Genomic DNA, 19,406 nt, shown 5'->3' with positions numbered 1-19,406 from the left:
GTGAATCTAACTACTATGTTATTGTGAATTGAAGGAGACTTCAAAGAAATTTGAGGCTTAGAGAGTGGCTTCTTGATAGTGTTCCAAACTTTCAGGGGGTTCCAAACTGAAAAATAATCTACCATTTAGAGAGAACATACATACAATGCATAACGTGCATTAATCTTCAGTAAAGATCTTGATAGGTTGTTTTTGTTTTGTTTTTTAACATATCTATACACCCAAGTAGCTACCACCCATATCATATATAGAACATTTCCAGCCCCCTATGAGGTTTTCTTCAATGTCCCTTCTCATAAAGTTCAGAGAAGTGGACTTATACAATATGTACTTTTGTGCCTGGCTTCTTTCAGTCAGTATAATCTGAAATTCATTTGTGTTGCACATCGGCTATACTTTGTTCTTTTTTTATTGCTGTGTAGAATTCCATTGTATAAATGCACCACAGTTTATATTCTCTGGTTGATGGGAATTTGGGTTGTTTCCAGTTTGGGGTAGAATTTGAATAAATCTCTTATAAATATTTTCATACTCTTTTTGCGGCTATATGTGCACTAATTTCTTTTATATAGGAGTGAAATTATAAGTCTTAAACAGTTTATGTTCAGTTTTAGTTGAAATTGCCAATGAATTTTTCACAAGTAAATACCATTTACCTTCCCACAACCAATATATGAAATTTGCTGTCATTCATCCACACCGATCTTTGGTGTTTTCAGATTTTTAAATTTCCACCATTTTGGTGATGATATTAATGGTGAATATCTTTGCGCAGACCTCATGAGAGCAACATGAGGATACAAAGAGAGACAGTTATCCTGTGAAAGAAGATTATTCATTCTGCTATTTTGCTGCATGTCTTCTGCTATATTTTTTCTTTATAGTCCCATGCAGAATCCCAGCTTTGAATTGTTTTGTGAAGGCAGAGCTGAACTGGTCTCAATCTTGATGATTTTTCATAGCACTAATCTTACATAATGTTTATGAGCATGGATTCAGGAACAATGAATCCCAATTTTGCTACTATCTCATTGTGTTTACTCATCTGCACTATAACTAGCCCCTATCTTGCAGGTTATGAAGATGAAAAGAATTAACATAATGTACCTAAAACAATGCCTAGGCCAAAGTAAGTGCTAAAGTATTAGTTATTACTGAAATAAATTATATTTGCCTAAAGCATTCAATGGGTATGAATGAGTAAAGAAGAAAATTTGTAAAGCAGTTTTAAAATGTACCTTGTAATAATTATTACATGTTAGAGTACTTATGTTATTGAATTACAAATCCAGTTCTGAGGGAAATTGTATTTAAAGCAGAAAATGTCTTAATCTTCTAGAGGACTAGCTTTATAAGTAGGCAAAAGAGCAATGTTCAGAAGATTCCTTACCGCAAAATATCTACTATCAGTATCTAATTTAACTTTTGGACCTATTTTTCAGTCTCACAGACTTTGTCTTTAATGTTAAAACACATAGTCCTTGGGAAAAAGATACTCTGAAGTTCTCTTATCAGCAAAGCTTTAGAAGAAAAACTCATCTAGGTGAGGGAATGAAAGGACATAGAAAGGAAAGATTAGAGGGAATCTAAAATAGCCTGCTTAGACTTGATCTTTTAAAAATGAAAACATTTAGAACAGATTTAATATAATTCTGAAGTAACTAATTGTTCTTCCATTTTTATAGAAAAGACGTGCTTAATAATAAATAACATTCAAAAAGCATTTTGAAAATAGGTGTCTGACAACTGTTTTTGTCCTTCAATCCCAGCTTTACCTTTTCAAGGGGTAAGGGGGAGAGTGGTTTGTACGGTTGTAAGAGAGGAGTAAAAAGTGGAATAACCAAAGGTAAAGTTTGTGCCTGACTTGGCCACTTAAAAAAATTTTTTTTTACTGCCTTTTTTGTAATTTCTAGCTTCTGGACTCAGCTACTATCTTTGGGAGGGAGCAGAAGTAATCTGGAATTTAATCCCATAGCTAAGCCTTTGGATTTAGCTACTTTTTACTTTCTATTGCCTCCCTCAAAGTAGGTGGAATGAATGTACTGGAATTCATTTATTCAATAAATATATTAATAGTAGAGTGTTGATTTGTAGTCTATGCCTTTATGGAGTGTTCAGTATAGTAGGGAGGATAAATACTATTAGGTCGCCAAAAGTTTGCCAGTTTATGAAACGTACTATAGGATAATGTAATAGGCAAATCTAACCTAGCTGGTAGAAGAGGGTTAGAGGAAGCTTCTTGGAGGAAACAAATTAAAACTGAAACCTGAGTGATTACATTAATTAGTGAGAAAGGGATTGGTAATATTCAGGCAGAGGAAACAGAATGTATGAATTTTCTAAATTAGGAAAGAATGGCCGTGGCACTTTGGAAGAACTAAGTTTTTATTAGAAATGGTAAAGGGAAGAAAACTGCCAATTTTTAACTAACGCATTTTAATTACTATTTTGTAGGTAATTTCTGGACAGAAGCTCACACGATTATTTACATCAAATCAGATATTACCAAGTGAATGCCTGAGTTGCCTTGTAGAGCTACTTGAAGACCCAAACATAAGTGCACCATTGATCTTAAGTATTATCAGTTTGTTGTCTCAACTAGGTAATGTATTTAGTTTCTCTTTTTCAGTTTTTAGAAAATGTATGAATTTAATATTTTTAAGAGGCAAAATTTAGGCATAGAATCTTTCAGCGAATGATTCACATTCAGAAGATTTCTTCTTTGCAGGTCCTTTCAGAACTATTTTTCTTTGTGGATCTCTTGAAAAGGGAATCTTGTATGCATTCTTTCTTAAAATTATTGGAACAAAGAATCTGAAGCGTATCAAAGCTTCATTGTGGTCTACACAAAAGAATGTGTGCTCCTTGGGAAATGCTGACCTACTTTTGAATTTTAAAAAGAGAACATGTACATAATTCCAATATTAAAAACACTACTCAGAAAACTGATTACTAGTGATCAAAAAAAAAATCGTCCTTTTTTGATAGACTACACTGAACTTAGAGCTAAGGGTTAAAATGCAGGTGTTGCTTTTTTATTTCTTTCCTACTTTGTCTTTAGTTTTTAAAATTTCATTTAATTACTTTACAGTGACTCTTTACTCATCGTCACGAACCCTCATCATTTTCACTTTTGCGGTGATATTGGGAATATTTCTTAGTGGTTTGATACGTGTGTTTCCAGATCTTTTTCTATGTTATAACAAATAATTTTAGATCAAATAAATTAACAATTTTGGTTATTTTTAACAAAATGGTATTGCAGAGCACCATTTTTCTTTTTTCACTTGGTGTTTCTCAGGTATCTTTCCATATTGGTATCTTTTTCATCGTCGCCTTATACCACATTGTAGAGTGTTATAATTTATTCAGTCACTTTACTAACGATGGGTACTCATGTATGTTCTTTATTGAGTTTTTGCTATTAGAATCAATAGTGCAGTGAACATTTTTATGTATTTTTGCTCAAATATTTGTGTATTTCTGTTGAATAAATTTCCAGTAGAATTTTCAGATCATTGTTCAATTTGATAATCATTGCTTAATTGCTTTCCAAAAAGGCCATGCTAATTCTAACATCCACCAACTATTTGTATGAAAACTTTCAACATTTAAATATATTAGAAGTTTTTTAAGTGATGGTCTTTATATTTGCTTTTTAAATTTTTATTTTTTAATTAATAGATTTTATTTTTGGAGCAGTTTTTAGACTACAAAAAAATTGAAATGATAATCTTTTGACAGCAAAATTTCTACAAATACGTAAAGCAAGGTTTTTTTCCTTGAGATTAATTTAGTCCACATAGAGAAATCATTTGTTTATTGGCAAAAAAGGAAAAGCTCATACTCCCTTCCCTTTAGCAGCTCATAATTTCTGTGCTTAAACTTCTGATTGAAAGGTATTTGTAAATAAAATAGCCATGTTATGTTTGATATTTTTATACAACGGCAAATTTAATATGGAAATAAATTTTAAATTATTTGTCATTCATCCATGAAGACCATATATAAAAATGATATATTTTGTGCCATTTTATTTTAATTTACAGCTTTAGACAATGAAACCAAAGACTGTCTTCAGAGTACATATAACCTGAATAATGTGCTGGCAGGCGTGATTTGTCGGAGCAACAGTTGCTATAATGATTCAGTGTTTTTGCAGGTATATACACCCACACAGTACTTTTCACTTAATACTTGTTCTCCCTTCCTTATTTTCAGATCAAAACTGATAGTATCTATCACAAACTTCTAACTTACAGTGTATATGCTGGCATAATACTGCATGATTAGGTACAGTTCTTGCTGTTGATAAATTTAAGAACTGGTTGATCACACATGTACTACTGTTTCAAAGTTCTAGAGAAGGGAAGCTTATCCACATTGAGCACTATTACTGTAAAAAAAACAAATCTACGTTATAACTGCTTTGACAGACTTACAAACACAGATGTCAGCATTTTGAGATATAAGCTTTCACATTAAATTACAATTGGAGTTGACACCTTGTCTCAATCTGTTGAGGAAACATTCTACAAAAAATTGAAGCTATCGATTTGGTCTTATTTAGCATAGACTCAAAGCTCTTATACTCATAATATTTTATTGAGCCTAATATGCAATTGTAAGATAGAAAAGTATTGCCAATTAAACTGACATGCAATCTTAAAAGCTGTAAAATGTGAAAAAATATATATGTTTTAGAATTGATGGAATATATATGTATGTGTGTGTATATATACATATATATATATATATATGCACACATGTATATATAAATTTCAACTTGCATATATGTTTAAGACGATTGAGTGAACCAGGTTGATGACAAGATGCTCTGTTTAAGACAGAATGTATAGGAATGTGTGTTTTTAGTAGTCTCATTACTTTGTGTTAAAAAAAAAGAGAGAAAGAGAACCATTTTAAGAAATGGAAAAGTTCTTGCTCTAAACTCTGCCTCATAAAATTGTAGCATGCTCAGAATATGCACAGGAGTCCATTTTTGTGAGCCTGCAACGTTTTTATGTGTTTGTATTCATTATTGTTTTCTTATTCTCAGTGCATTCAACTTCTGCAGAGGTTAACATATAATGTGAAAATTTTTCATTCTGGTGCCAATATAGATGAACTAATCACATTCCTGATAGATCGTATGTGAGTATGCAACCAAACATGTAACCAAATAATCTATTGGTTTATTTTTAAAATAAAACCATGTAATAGTTCAATTTTTTTAGTTTTTTCCAACTTTTTAAACTGAGTGTCTGATTCTTATTTACATTTAGATAATTTTAAGGATCAAATGGTGTAAAACAGCTTTAATTTTCATGCAAAACTTTATCAAATTCACTTGAACAGAAAAAATTGACACTGAAAGTTGTATGTTTATATTTGATCCTGATAGGAGAATATACTGATGAGATAGCACATGGTCACTGACAATTATTTCCATGTTTCTTTCTATGCTGCAGTTGAATAGGATCATTTAGTGTCAAAACATAAACTAAATGGGCAATACTATTCAAAGCTTTATCTTCACATGTTAATCAGATTTTTCATTTTGCATTCAAAAAGGAATTTAAATGTGTGAATTACTATATAATTTTGAGTAATTTAGAATGAATTTAATGCTTTTGTCTTTTTTTATTTTTCTTAAAACAACAGTCAATCTTCTGAAGATGAGTTAACAATGCCTTGTCTAGGATTATTGGCAAATCTTTGTCGACACAATCTTTCTGTTCAAACATACATAAAGACTTTGGTAAGAAGTTTGTTTATAAAATGTTTCTTGTTTAGTGATGGGTTCTGTGCTTAAAGAAAATATTCTTTTTCTTTTAAATAATTTTAACAAGAATTCTTATGTCTCCTCTAGCTGACCCATCAAAGTTAACAAAAAAACAGATTGACATATAAATAACTTGAAGTATTCCAGCCTTCAAATACTATATTATATTTTAGAAGATAAGTTAAGGGTTAATACAAATGTTGAATACTAAAAGTTTTCCTTCTCCATAGCATCCATTATTTGTTGTATTGAATAATATAAGAAAAGGTCATTTATTTTGTGCTGATAGAAGGGGGACAGATCATTAGCAATCCTATTTACCTCAGTCTGTATTTCTGCAAAATCAATGGCAACTCCATTAGAAAGATCCGTGAGTAAATGCCTAGCATCAACTACCAGTACTTGTGATAAGTGAAGGCACACTAAGTTAACTGACCCAACATCGGAAATACAGTAAATCAAGAAAGTTTATTGATTGTTTAAGGTACTTTGAAAACAGTACCCCTGCTATGCAATTTTCAGTATTACCTGTTTAATTGTAAATTAAACAATATCTCATTTGTTCATGTGCTGGATTTTTCTGACCTGGTCTTACTTTGGAGGTAGAGGTTATTTTGAGCCATGGAAGTGTTTGAGAAAGGTAAACATTCACTCGTAACCCCATATCTAAATACTGCTCTTCACTAAAATTGTATATATCTACTCATATACTGCTGTAAGCAATATGTGAAAGTACCATCTTACTCCTTCAACGATCTCTTGAGTTGATAATGATATTTAATAAAAGTTTACCTACTCTGTGCAAGATATACTTTCTGAACCAAAATATAAAAAACTTATAATTTTTCATTCTAATTTATTTTAAAATTTTTTTCTTCCTCAGAATAATGTGAAATCTTTTTATCGAACTCTTATAAGCTTCTTGGCCCATAGTAGTTTAACTGTGGTTGTGTTTGCACTTTCAATATTATCCAGTTTGACATTAAATGAAGAGGTTGGGGAAAAGGTAAATATGACTTTTTGTTATTAATAAAATTCTGGAATTTATATTCTCTGATATTTTAAATGTCATTGAGGATCTTTATTAAGTTTTAGGATGGTGTCAACTTAAACTTTTTTTGTATAATATACTTCCCTAATTTGTTTTCAAGCTATTCCATGCTCGAAACATTCATCAGACTTTTCAGCTAATATTTAATATTCTCATAAACGGTGATGGCACACTAACCAGAAAATATTCAGTTGATCTACTGATGGATCTCCTTAAGAATCCTAAAATTGCTGATTATCTTACCAGGTATGATTCTCTTTGACAAATTTTAAGACCTTCCCTCTTTTTTTTTAACCAAAATGTGTTTGTGATAAATAAAACTGCCTTTTTATTTTTAGTAAACTTGAATGCTGATTTATGATACACTAAATCAAAATATTTTGATATGCTTTATTCCTATTCTTTTTTCTTTCCTGGCCTGAAATGTAAAAGTATAACAAGGGTGTGTGTGTGTGTCAGTCTCTTTTTAGATGAATAAAGCTGTGTCGTTCTCCAAAATGTACACATCTTGATGAATCTGTTTCAAAACCAGTTAAATCTTGAACATTATGATTTTTTGAAAGAATATTTTTATTATAAGAACATTCATATCAGTATGTGTTTGTGTGTTTTTTTCTTTTGTGTATGAAAAATAGATGTTTTCTTCTTTGGGTGACTGTTGTGTTATAAGGTAAAAATGAGAACATGTGTTTATGTGTCTATTCTATCTCAGTGGCATTTCATGTGATCATTTATGTTTTGAGATTGGTTAGTAACTGTTTTCCAAAGACCTCATGGCCTTACTGCATCTCAAGGTAAATTTTCCCAGTGCCTAAAGCTGCTTTGTGGTCCTAAGCTGGAAAATTGTTGTAATTGCTTCAAAGAGTTAATGAATCATTCAGAAAAAGGAAAACATATATTGGGGGATGAGAAGGGGTGTTAGGAGAGGCAGGGATATGAAAGACATAGTCCCTAATCTTTAAGGAACATAGAATCTGGAAATTAAAAACACAAAAGCTAAGCACTAGGGCAAGGTTATCCACTACTCATGGTTAACTGATACTTTGCAAAACCAGGAAGCACTCACATTGGCATATCATTTTTTCTTTTAAGCATCAATCGATAAGAGAACTGTCTTCCAGAATGCCCTCCCTTTACCTGCCCTCTCTTTATCTGTTCCAAGAATCCTCCAAATGTGTTCTCATCTAATACTCATTCTGGCCACCAAATAGTGCTTATTTAACAGCTTTGGAGTAAACAGAAAAATTATTCTGGATATTCCTCTCCAAGAGGACAGAAAGATAATCTGATTTAACATTATTAGTAGGAGGTCGCTTAATCACTTATATCTCTGTTCCATCATCTGTTTTCTCTCTAGCCTAGATCCCCAGTCACCTCTGGAAAGAAAATTATGTTTGTGTTTTCCTCTTATTTATCTGCTCTATCATTTAGCAAAACATTACTGAATCTGTTCTAAAGTCTACCTTAATGCCTGGGTACCTACTCAAAGCTTGAGAAAAATCGCACATTATGAATTTGTATACTACATACTCATGATTTCTAACTTTATCTGGGCAACACCTCTTATATTTATTCCCGGTAAGCTTTCTTTCACATTTTCAACAGTGGCTCTTTCAAATATTTACTACTTTCCTCTTGCCACTTTTCAATCAGGAGATGATCTTATCTTGGTTTCACAGAAAAAACACACAAAACGGAATCCCATCTAATTGGAGTTCCTTCAAATCTGGTCTCCTGAACAGTTACCTGTGTTTATACCAATTCTTACTTAGTGCCCTCCTGTTTCACTCATAAACATATCCTAATATTCTATGCATTGTCTCATTCTGTCCTGTCTTCATCAGTTTCTTCTATCTCCTTCCATTCAGTTGAGTCCTTTGGCTTATATGTAAGCTCAACTTTCAACTTTTCCAACAATATGTCCCTTTTAAAATTTGTGATCTGCTATTGCATTCAAGGTGAATATCCATATTCTCAGTATAGCAATCCAAAATCTGGTACCTGGCAACCTCAGCCTTACTACTTCACATTTTCTTTCTTACGTACTTTTGTATAATCATTTCAGACAATATATAGAACCACCAACTTGGTACAAGTGCCATTTCATGTATACATGTACTGTTTTTTCTGAAGAGCTTCCTCTGGTAGGCTGGAATACTTTCTTCTTCATATGTCTGACTCCTGTTTATTCTTTAAGACTCAAGTCTGGGAAGCCTCACCTGATCAGGCCTGTCCCACTGAGTCTGGTTTTGATACCCATCCTGTTTATAGCATTCTATTTATTCATTATAGCATTGTATTTTACATTACATTAGTTTATTATTTTATGTCTTTCTGCCTCCATCCTTAGACTGTGAGTTCTCCTTCAGGGCTTATTCTTCCAAATCCAGGATGTACCAATCACATAGAATATAATGTGAGTGGTACCTCTAGTATCTCTTAGAGTTGTGTAGCACAGGGCCCTACTCCATATTTCTATATCTGCAGAGCCAAATTTAATGTCTGCCAATTGTAGATGCTTTATAAATAAGTAGCTTTTTTAATTTATTAGAATATTCATGTTCTTTCAATTTTTACAACCTTTAAAAGAAGGGAATTGAGGTACAGAAAGTTTCAGTGATTTTATTTATTGCCGTAAGTCATTGTTTTTTCACTGTTTAGTAAATGACAGAGCCAATATCATAAAGAATATCATAATAATAGAATATGTTTCAAATTTTAACTGTAAAGATTTGTATTAGAAGCTCAAAATAGACAAAACACTTAAATTTTATGTTAATTTTGTACATAAATCTGTTTTGATATTTCAATTCCTTCTCATTTGATATATATTTTTATTTCAAACCTAGGTATGAGCACTTTTCTTCATGTCTTAATCAAGTATTAGGTCTTTTTAATGGAAAGGATGCTGATTCTTCTTCAAAGGTATATAAAACATGACTTTTTGTTTTACACTTTTTAAAAACTATCATGTGAAGAAAAATCTTAAGTGCACAGAAATCTATGAATTTTTACAAACTGAACACAGCCATATAACCAGTGTCTAGATCAGGAAACAGAACATTGCCAATATTCTAAAACCCTCTTCGAATCTTGACTCTTTGTACACTGGTACAGTCCCTTTGGAAAACTGTTTTACGGTGTCTGCTAAATATATGTATACTATATGACACAGCATTTCCACTTCTAGGTACATAGCCAAGACAGACATGTCCATGAACTCACCAAAAGACATGTAGAAAATGTTAAACAAATAGAAAATGAAATTTTTTAAATGATAACCATTTACTGAGTTTTAAAAATGTCAAATGCTTAGGGGATAAATCCAACAAAACATGTATAAGGCCTCTACTCTGAAATTACAAAATATTGAGGAAAATAAAAGACCTCAATAAATACAGATATACCAAGTTCATAGATTGCAAGAATTTATAGTATTAGGTCAGTCAAAATCACAGCAGGTTTTATTGGTTTTTGTTTCCGTATTTGTTTTATTTTGGTGTATGTGGAAATTGGGAAGCTGATTATAAAATCCGTATGGTTACGCAAAGGTCCAAAAATAACCATGGCTGTTCTGAAAAAAATGAACAGAATTGGAGGACTTATGATACTACCAGATATCAAGACTTAATATAAAGCTACAGCAATAAAACAGTGCTGTATTTTCATAAGAATAGACAGTTAGCCCCATGGAACAGAGTGCAGTCCAAAATCAAACCCATAGTTTATGGTCTTCTGATTGATAACAGTGCAGTTTTAAAAGTGTGATCATAAATGACACTAGGTCAATTTAATAGCCGTATTGGCAAAAGCTGAATTTTGACCCATATCTCAAACCAAATGCGAAAATCAATTCCAGAAAGATGGTAGATCTAAATGTGAAAGGTAAAACTGAACTTTTAGAAGAAACATGTAGCAGAATATCTTTTCAGCTTTGGGATAGACGAAGATTTTCTTAAACAGGAAACAGCACCAACTATAAAGGAAAGAAGTTGATAAGACTACATTAAAATTAAGAGTTTCTGTTCATGAAAAGACCACCAATAAGAGATTAAAAAGGCAATTCACAGAGTGGTAAAGTTATCTAGAATACATATATCCAACAAAGTACTCTTATCTAAAATATATTATTTAAAAACTTGTACATAGAAATCTGAAAGAAACACTGAACTCAGTAGCTAACCTAAACAGAGAAAACTTGAATTGTTCAATAAATATGAAATGGTTGCTTAACTTTATTAATATTCAGGGAAATGAAAATTTAAATGGTAATGCAATACCACTACAAAACCACCAGATAATTCAAATTGAAAAATAGGAATAATTTTAAGCATAGATGAGAATGTAAAAAATGTATGTGTCCCCATACGCATGGGCTGGAAAATTGGTACAGATAACTTAATGAAAACTGGTATTATCTACTAACATGGGACACATGCATAAACCAGGACCCAACAATTCCACTCTTAAGTATTTTCCCCAAAGAACTGAAATACATATGTTCACCAGAAGACATGCAAAACAGCAGTACTGTTCCTAATAGCCAAGTATTAGAAACAACCCAAATGCCATCAGCAATGGAATGGGCAAATAAACTGTGGTATATTTATCCATTGGAATGCAGTCATGCACCGCTTGTTGATGAGAGCATTTTCTGAGAAGTGCATCATTGTACGAACATCATAAGTACTTACACAAACCTAAATGGTATACCCTACACTCGTAGGCTATATGGTATAGCTTGTTGGATGTAGGCTGCAAACCCATACAGCATGTTACTGTACTGAATACTGTAGGTAATTGTAATACAGTGGTATTTCTGCATCTCAAAATATCTAAACAGAAAAGGTACAGTAAATATGTGGTATAAAAGATAAAAAATGGTACACCTGTAGAGGGCACTTACCATGAAAGGAACTTGCGGACTGGAATTGCTTTTGGCGAGTCATTGAGTGAGTGGTGAGTGAATGTGCAGGTCAAGGACTTGCTGTGCACTACTGTAGACTTTATAAATACTACACTTAGGCTGCACTAAAATATAAAACAACACGAGTCTATATCAACCACAAGAGAAAATGATGCAATCAAGAGATGCTCTAAGCATGAAGCGTGAATCTGCTGCTGGTGTAACAGCAAGCTCTTTGACAGCAAACTTTTATTCCTAAATAGAAAGAGTACACTCCAAAATAATGATTTAAAAGTATAGTATAGTAAATACATAAAGCAGTAACAGTCCTTTATTATCGTTATCAACTTTGCACTGTACATAATTGTGTGTGCTATGCTTTTATACAACTGGCAGCACAGTAGGTTTGTTTACACCAGCATCACCACAAACACATGAGGAGTACATTGCACTCTGACATTAAGACGACACTTAGTGATAGGAATCTTTTAGCTCCATTATAATCTTACAGAATCCCCATTGTATAGGCAGTCTGTTGTTAACTAAAATGTCGTTATGTGGAGCATGACTGTACAGCACTGAAAATGAGTGAAATGCAGCTGCATGCAACAGTATGGATGAATCTCACTAATACAAGGCTAAGCTAAAGAAGCCAGACAGAAAAGTATACACTACAAGATTCTGTTTATAAGAGTATATAAAGTTCTATGTGATTGTTTAATATAAACTGGTAAGCTGATTGAAGAATTTATGTGGAAATGCAAAGATCCAAAAATAGCTCAGATAAAATTAATCTGTGGTGTCAGATATCTGGCCGGTACATGGAGGAGTGTTTGGGGCATTATCTAGGAAGGGATGCAAGTGGGTTCTGGAGTTTGGTAGAATTCTCTTGATCTGGTTCCTAGTTGCACAGGTGTGTTCACTTTGGGCAAACCATCTAGCTTTGCACTAGTGCTTGATTTGTTTACTTCTCTGTATGTTATACTTATAAAGTGTACTTGAGAAAGTATTTTCTTGTATGTGCATAAGGTATCACTGGTAAGACAAAGAAGGAACTACTTGCATTGCTTGCCACCAGGGAGTGTAGCTAGAGGTCAGACCGGTACCTTTGAATTTGGAATCAAGTGAATGTACTACCTATTTAAAAACAAGTACTACAATATATTTAAAAGAGAATAAATCAAATATTGTTTATCAGTTTTTACATGATAAATGTTAACAGACTGAATTTATTAAAATCAGATGCTATGAAGTCGATTAAAACACAAATCCCAATTATATATGTCACAAGAAACAGATAAAGGTTGAAAATAAATGAGTAGGCTAAGAGATGACAAAAAAATATTTTATGATAGGTTGGCAGTATATGAAATAAGGTAGAATTTAAATTAACAGCTAATAAACAGGTTGATAATATGATGTTATGTTACATATTGGTATAAGGCCCAGTTTTCAAAGTAAAGAAGAAATGAGATAGGCTAGTGGAGCTAAGGGCCATAATGCTGACTGCAAACATCATGTAGAAGTAGCCATTCTTAAGGTTTTAACGCTTTGGGATGCCACTTGTAACTATTACCCTAAAATGTGCTTTATAGCAATTCTTGCATCTTAGCATGACAGCAAGTGTTAATTACTGATTTTATTAATTTTGAAAACAAACACATTAGTGCTTTAAAAAAAATTAAGTACTGTAGAAGGCATATAATATTAGTTGAAATTGCCCTTCCTTTTTTGGCTCTCACAGTTCTGTTTATCAGGGGTAACCATCATTAACAAATTTCTTTGAAACTTTCTGGAACCTGTTCACACATTTTGAAAAATAATCCCAAAAGAAAAATTGGAAGCTGCATTTATTTTTGTTTTAGAGTATTTTCTTTAAAAATGTGTGTCATTTTCTGCTTCATTATTCGATTGCTTTGGGCGTTAAATTGACATTTAACGAAGACTTTGTATTGCACAGGTTTTAGAATTGCTTCTTGCCCTCTGTTCAGTGACTCAGCTGCGCCACGTGCTCACTAAGATGCTATTTGAACAGTCTCCATCTGGCAACACCACGCTGGAAAGCCGTTCTAAACGTTTAGAACCTACTGTGGCTCTACTTCGTTGGGCAAACCAACCTTTGGATGCATCAGACAACTGTTCCATTTTAGCATTGGAGTTGTTCAAGGAAATATTTGAGGTAATATTTGACAATTTGACTTTTTTATTTTTATGATTCTCAATGAAGAGTTTGTTTTCAAAAATGTTCATAATAAACTTCCAGTCATTCATACATTTTAGGAAAACTCCATTACTAGACTCCCTACCATTCAGCTACTGAATTTCTTTTTTCTGACAAAGTCACAAATGTTAGTTTTTTCCTTTTTTTTTCACTGACTAGCTAATATATGCTCCTTTCAGTGTAATAAGTAAAGGTTTATGATTTGTACGTTTTGTTGTTATATGACTGTATTTCTTGAAATAATCACATGTTTCTCCACCTCAGTAGATACTGCTGGCTTTATCAGCCTGTTAAGTGGATTAATACAGGAACCTTGGGTTCAATCAGTAAAAGGGAGTGGAGCATGCCAGACACTTCTAGGCACTTAGGATACAGACAAAACTTCTTCCCATTGAGGTCATTACATTCTAGTTGATTTTATTATCAGGGTCATTTAGGCTTCTCTACTATTCCCTCTTTTTTTTTGTACCCATTCTGCCTACTCCAGTATCTTCCTAGAATGTTACCCTTCTCCTGAATGGATCCAATGCACAAACAAAAATGTGTATGGCTGATTAAATATACTATTTGTTAAGTATTATGCAGAAGGTATTTTTTCTGTTTTATGTTGGTAATTTTTAAATCACAAATGTAGTCCATTTTAAAAAGCATTGTTTGTAGTTGATTAACCGAAAACCTTATTGTTCCATTTGAGAAAAAGAAAAGTCATCATAGCCCTCAAAACTGCATAAAAGGGTAGATTTTAAATAGGACACACAGATCAATAAATGATTAAGGTAATTATAAAAAACTGAAAGAACAGTGCAGCTCAGTGATGACTATTTCTGCATTCTGTATTTCATCTTTATTTTTGTTTTTGATCACTGGTGGTGGTTAATACTCCAGGATGTCATAGATACGACTAGCAGTTCCTCCGCTGACCATTTTGTGACCCTTCTGCTGCCTACCGTCCTTGATCAGCTTCAGTTCACAGAGCAAAATTTAGATGAGGCCTTAATAAGAAAAAAATGTGAAAGGATGGTCAAGGCCATTGAAGTTTTGTTAAATATCCTTTACTGTATAAACATGGAAACTAAATAACCACTCTTTTTTTTCCTAACGTATTTACTGCATTTTTGTCTTTATTTGTAATTTTGTCATTTCTCATGCTGGTATCTATTCAGAATTATTGAACTGAAGATCTAATTATTAAACTATAGAGCCGATTCTCATTGAAGAGTTCTATAAAAGTTATTCAGACTTTTTTTCCTTGTTTTTCTGTGCAGAACTTTTAACCTAAGGAACATTTTCAGAAATGCTTTTTAAACTTGACTTGGATATTTTTATCACAATTTGAGATTAGGAGATGTGTTCTGCAATAACTGCCCTGTTACTCTCTTCTGCTGCTAATTGCTGCCCCTGAATGATTTGTGGTGCCATCTTTGGTTGAGTGTATCAGAGAATAAAGAAATACTAGTAGAGGTATCATTATTTTAGCTCAGTCTTTTAGCTTGTGTTTTAAAAATTAAAGTCTCCATAAATGTTTTAATAAAGATGAATTTACACTTGGTTATAAAAAGGACAAATATTATCAAGAAAAATTAATTCATTTCAAAAAGGAATACATTGAGTACAAGCAGTGTCACTGCTTAACTTCCGTATGATTTTCTCAGGTCTTTCCTTGTGTTACCTTTTTTTTTTTTTAGATTAGCTGATTATAAGTTGCTAGGAAGTCCAGATCCCAATTTTATATTTCATTAATGCTTTTTTTTATTATCAGTAAGGAGCCACTATATTTCAGCCAGATCTCTCATATTTACCTGGCCAGGTTTCTTTGTGTTTCAGAGCACAAGAATTTGCTCAACTTTGTCCTGCCTTAGAGCAAACTCCGTATCTGTTTAATCTCCTAAGTTGGTGCTTCTTAATTTTCCTCTTTTTTAGAGCGGTGATTCTTAACCCTGGATATGAATTAAAATCACCTGGAGAACATTTTAAAAAATACACCTGAACAATTGAAGTAATATGAAACCCTAACAGGGAGGAGTTCCCAGTGATTCTAACATCCAGCCAAAGTTGAACACCATTGCTGTGGAGACCATGATTACTTTGCTTGACCTTAGAAATATCTATAAGATATCTGGGTGTTCTCTTATTGAATGGTACCAGATTTGACTTTTTTTAATGACAGATATTCAAAATAACTTACAATATACAAAGTATGAAAAAATAACTTCCTTTAGTTCAACAAATATTTATTGTACCGTTGTGATACCTGCTAAAAGATTCTCTCTGTTGTACTTTTGGTGTCAGTCCATTTCTTGCCACTTACCAGTCATATAAATGCTCCGAACTCTAACTTCTTCATGTCATTGAGCTAATGTAACAAAAGTTACACTGAATTGCAGTGATGAGATAATTTGTATGAACTCATCCTAAATGCTGTAAAGTGCTATGCAAATATAAAGGTTTTTGAGAATCTTTTGTTTGTGTCCCTTAACAAAACTTACCTCTGTGTGGAGATGATACTCTGAAAATACACATTGCAAAAATTCTGACTACTATCAAATGTGCCACTCTAATAGAACAACAGTTTAAATATGGCAAGATTGATCTGGGGTTTGGAACAAAGGTAGCAGATTCAGAACTGTGGTAAGTATATGAAATCCAAATTGCAAAATGGTAGGACCAAACTTAACAAAAATCAAAAGATGTAGTTATTCTGATCCTTTTTGGAGGCTCATCTTTGGGTATGTTCTATTAACTCAAAGTGTAGCAGAGAATTAAAAATATTTTCATAATGATTTTTAGAAAAATTATTCAATTCATAGATCACGTTTCTGAACAAATATTAACATGTGATTTGTTTTTCATTGTTTGGGTTGTTTTGTTTTTATTTATTGCGATTGTGTAAGGATCTTTTATACTCCTAAACATTTCATTGACTCAGTAATTACTTTTATGTTCATTTAATTTTATATTTTTAAGCAAAAAAGCATGAAAAAACAGGGATAATTTTTATTACAAAGAAATTAGTCACTGCAGAAGGTTTCCTAATAACAGACAACTCTTCTACCTTAGTATGTCAAGACTTATGGTTAAAGGTGGATTTTCACTGATAGTAGCATTATTTTATCCTCTTCCTCCTACATGAATTAAGTCCATCTAAGAATCCTTTATTGAGAACTTGCTAAATGCTAGACACTACCATTTGTTCCATTTCTCATAAATATCATAATTATCAGTGATTGTGCTCCTTAATAACAAGGATTAGCTCTGTTTACTCTTTTGTACTCCCTTTCAGGTATATGGCTGACAACATGGCTTCATATAATTAATTCAGTAAATATTAGGTATTTTTTATTGCCTGAGGTTGCCCTCTGTTGTTGATATTTCAGTGACAAAGCTAAGAATTAAATAGGTCATGTTGTCAATGCTGCTAGTAATTTGAAGCAGAAACTAGAAGCATGGTGGTATTTGAGAGCAGAGAAGGAAACACTGTCTAAACTTTGTTTTGCCAGTTCTCATTGGGTGTTGGGTTAAAAGGTTGGTCTCTACTATGATATTTTTACTTCTCAAAAGAAACAATACTTTATCTTCTTGGTTTAAAAACAATAGTGTTATTTTTTCATTTTCTTTAGCATTATGGACATTCAAAAGCTCTAAGCAATTTTTGACATTAATTTAAATGTGATTTCTTTTTAAAGCAAACTTGCTGCTGATGTAATTTTGAAAACTCTTGATTTGATGAATAAAGTTAAACAATTTGTTCCTGGTATGGAAGTAAGCTTCTACAAAATCCTTCAGGTGAGTTTAAACTCTTCAAATATTTAGTTTATTCATATGTAAATGCTCCCCAATATGTTTCTGTTTTAATAGTCCTAATTTTTAGAAGATGATTTTCTTAGACTTGGCATTCAGGAGAACGTTTAAAGTTGTCAACTGTCTTATGTAGCTACAGTATTCTCACTACAGTTATTTTACATAGTTTTGCAGGATCTGAACCTAAGTGTTCCTGGTGCTAATGGACAGAATGTTCATGATAGCGGCGCCTCCTCAGCATTTTTGTGTGTGTGTCCTACTTCAGATTAAGGAGTGTGTGTAGAAAATAACTCAAAAATTTTGATGATAGTAGCTGAATAATAGCTCTAGATGTTTATCTCGATATCCACAAAACCTGATTTATAGTAGATATTTAACAAACATGTGAATTAAGTTACTGTAATAACAAAGATGACTGATTCCTCTATAGACAGGGTAGAAGCCAAAACTGAAACCTTGGGCGGGGGCCACTTGTACGCTTTGAGAGCATAATGCTTAAGAGACGGGGTTCTGATGTCGACTCCACCACTTACTAGTCAGTGCAGACTTGAGCAAGTTGTTTTTACCTCTCTGAGCTCCAGGTTCCTGACTACGAAGTGGAAATAAGGATCTCCCTCCATGGGAGGAGTGATGGAGGGTTACCATGGAGGTGATGAAGAAGGCCAGCTCTTATCACGGTCCTGTGGCATTAGATTATATTTGAGTACCCAAGACACTCACCATTGTAAAATGTGGATAGTTATAAAGGATTCATGTTTTAATGTTTTTCTCTGTTAACTTACTCAACTTAAAAATTGAGTCAAATTGATTTTATGTCAATTCTTAGGAGGTGTTTTTCAAAATACGTGATTTGGGCGTATAGTACTAATGTAAAATATTTACTGACGTAAAGGGCTTATGATACTTTAAGTATAATTGTTTCAGTCACTAAATTAAAATTTTTATTGCATTAATTTGAATTTTACTTCTATATTTTACTTTAATTTGGAAATGATTAGCCAGTTTTTCTTTTAGCCAGTTTTTCTTTTAAATGGTAGCTAGCAAAATAAAACAATAATTAAAAACATCAGTTGTGGATGATATTTTAAATTCATCAAAATACTTAAGACAGGATTTTCATAAGTACAGTCAAAAGCATTCAAAAACTTAGCCAGATTTTTAAAGCTGGTGCCCATACTGATTGCTAAGACAGTTATAACAAGGTAAAGACTAATAAATACGTTCAAACATCAGATAGAAACACTTTAGAATTTGACTAGAATTATTTTATGATTTAGCTGTCTTTATTCACCTTATTCTGAAAGAGCTGCCTCTTGTTTTCTGGTTTCTGATTTACTTAGGATCCACGCCTGATTACTCCCTTGGCTTTTGCTTTAACATCAGATAACAGAGAGCAAGTACAGTCTGGATTGGGAATATTACTGGAAGCTGCTCCACTGCCAGATTTTCCTGCTTTAGTGTGAGTTATAATCATTTGCAGTGAGTGTATCTCTTCTAGTGCTGGAATATCCTGCTTTCGTAGGCCTCAGTTATGGATAGATTAGAAAATTACTGAATCGAAGACTTCATCGTAATACCGTTTCCCCAAAAATAAGACTTAGCTGGACAATCAGCTCTAATGCGTCTTTTGGAGCAAAAATTAAAA

At 32.7% G+C, this 19,406-nt stretch overlaps 1 protein-coding gene across 1 annotated transcript in view; it reads left to right on the top strand.

Annotated features, from left to right (window-relative positions):
- CIP2A (cellular inhibitor of PP2A) overlaps nt 1–19,406 on the top strand; it is a 33,809-nt gene that overhangs the window by 1,532 nt on the left and 12,871 nt on the right. Inside the window, exons 2-13 of the mRNA XM_033131916.1 lie at nt 2,455–2,602; nt 4,050–4,162; nt 5,060–5,154; nt 5,665–5,761; nt 6,669–6,791; nt 6,937–7,082; nt 9,686–9,761; nt 13,703–13,921; nt 14,849–15,008; nt 16,450–16,591; nt 17,647–17,746; nt 19,102–19,220. Coding sequence (XP_032987807.1) covers nt 2,455–2,602; nt 4,050–4,162; nt 5,060–5,154; nt 5,665–5,761; nt 6,669–6,791; nt 6,937–7,082; nt 9,686–9,761; nt 13,703–13,921; nt 14,849–15,008; nt 16,450–16,591; nt 17,647–17,746; nt 19,102–19,220 — 1,538 coding nt within the window. The remainder of the gene's footprint in view (nt 1–2,454; nt 2,603–4,049; nt 4,163–5,059; nt 5,155–5,664; nt 5,762–6,668; nt 6,792–6,936; nt 7,083–9,685; nt 9,762–13,702; nt 13,922–14,848; nt 15,009–16,449; nt 16,592–17,646; nt 17,747–19,101; nt 19,221–19,406) is intronic.

This window comes from Rhinolophus ferrumequinum, chromosome 2, assembly GCF_004115265.2.
Source record: "Rhinolophus ferrumequinum isolate MPI-CBG mRhiFer1 chromosome 2, mRhiFer1_v1.p, whole genome shotgun sequence".
NCBI classification, from domain to species: Eukaryota; Metazoa; Chordata; class Mammalia; order Chiroptera; family Rhinolophidae; genus Rhinolophus; species Rhinolophus ferrumequinum.
The sequence above is the reverse complement of the archived record's forward strand: the minus strand, read 5'-3'. Positions and strand labels throughout refer to the sequence as shown.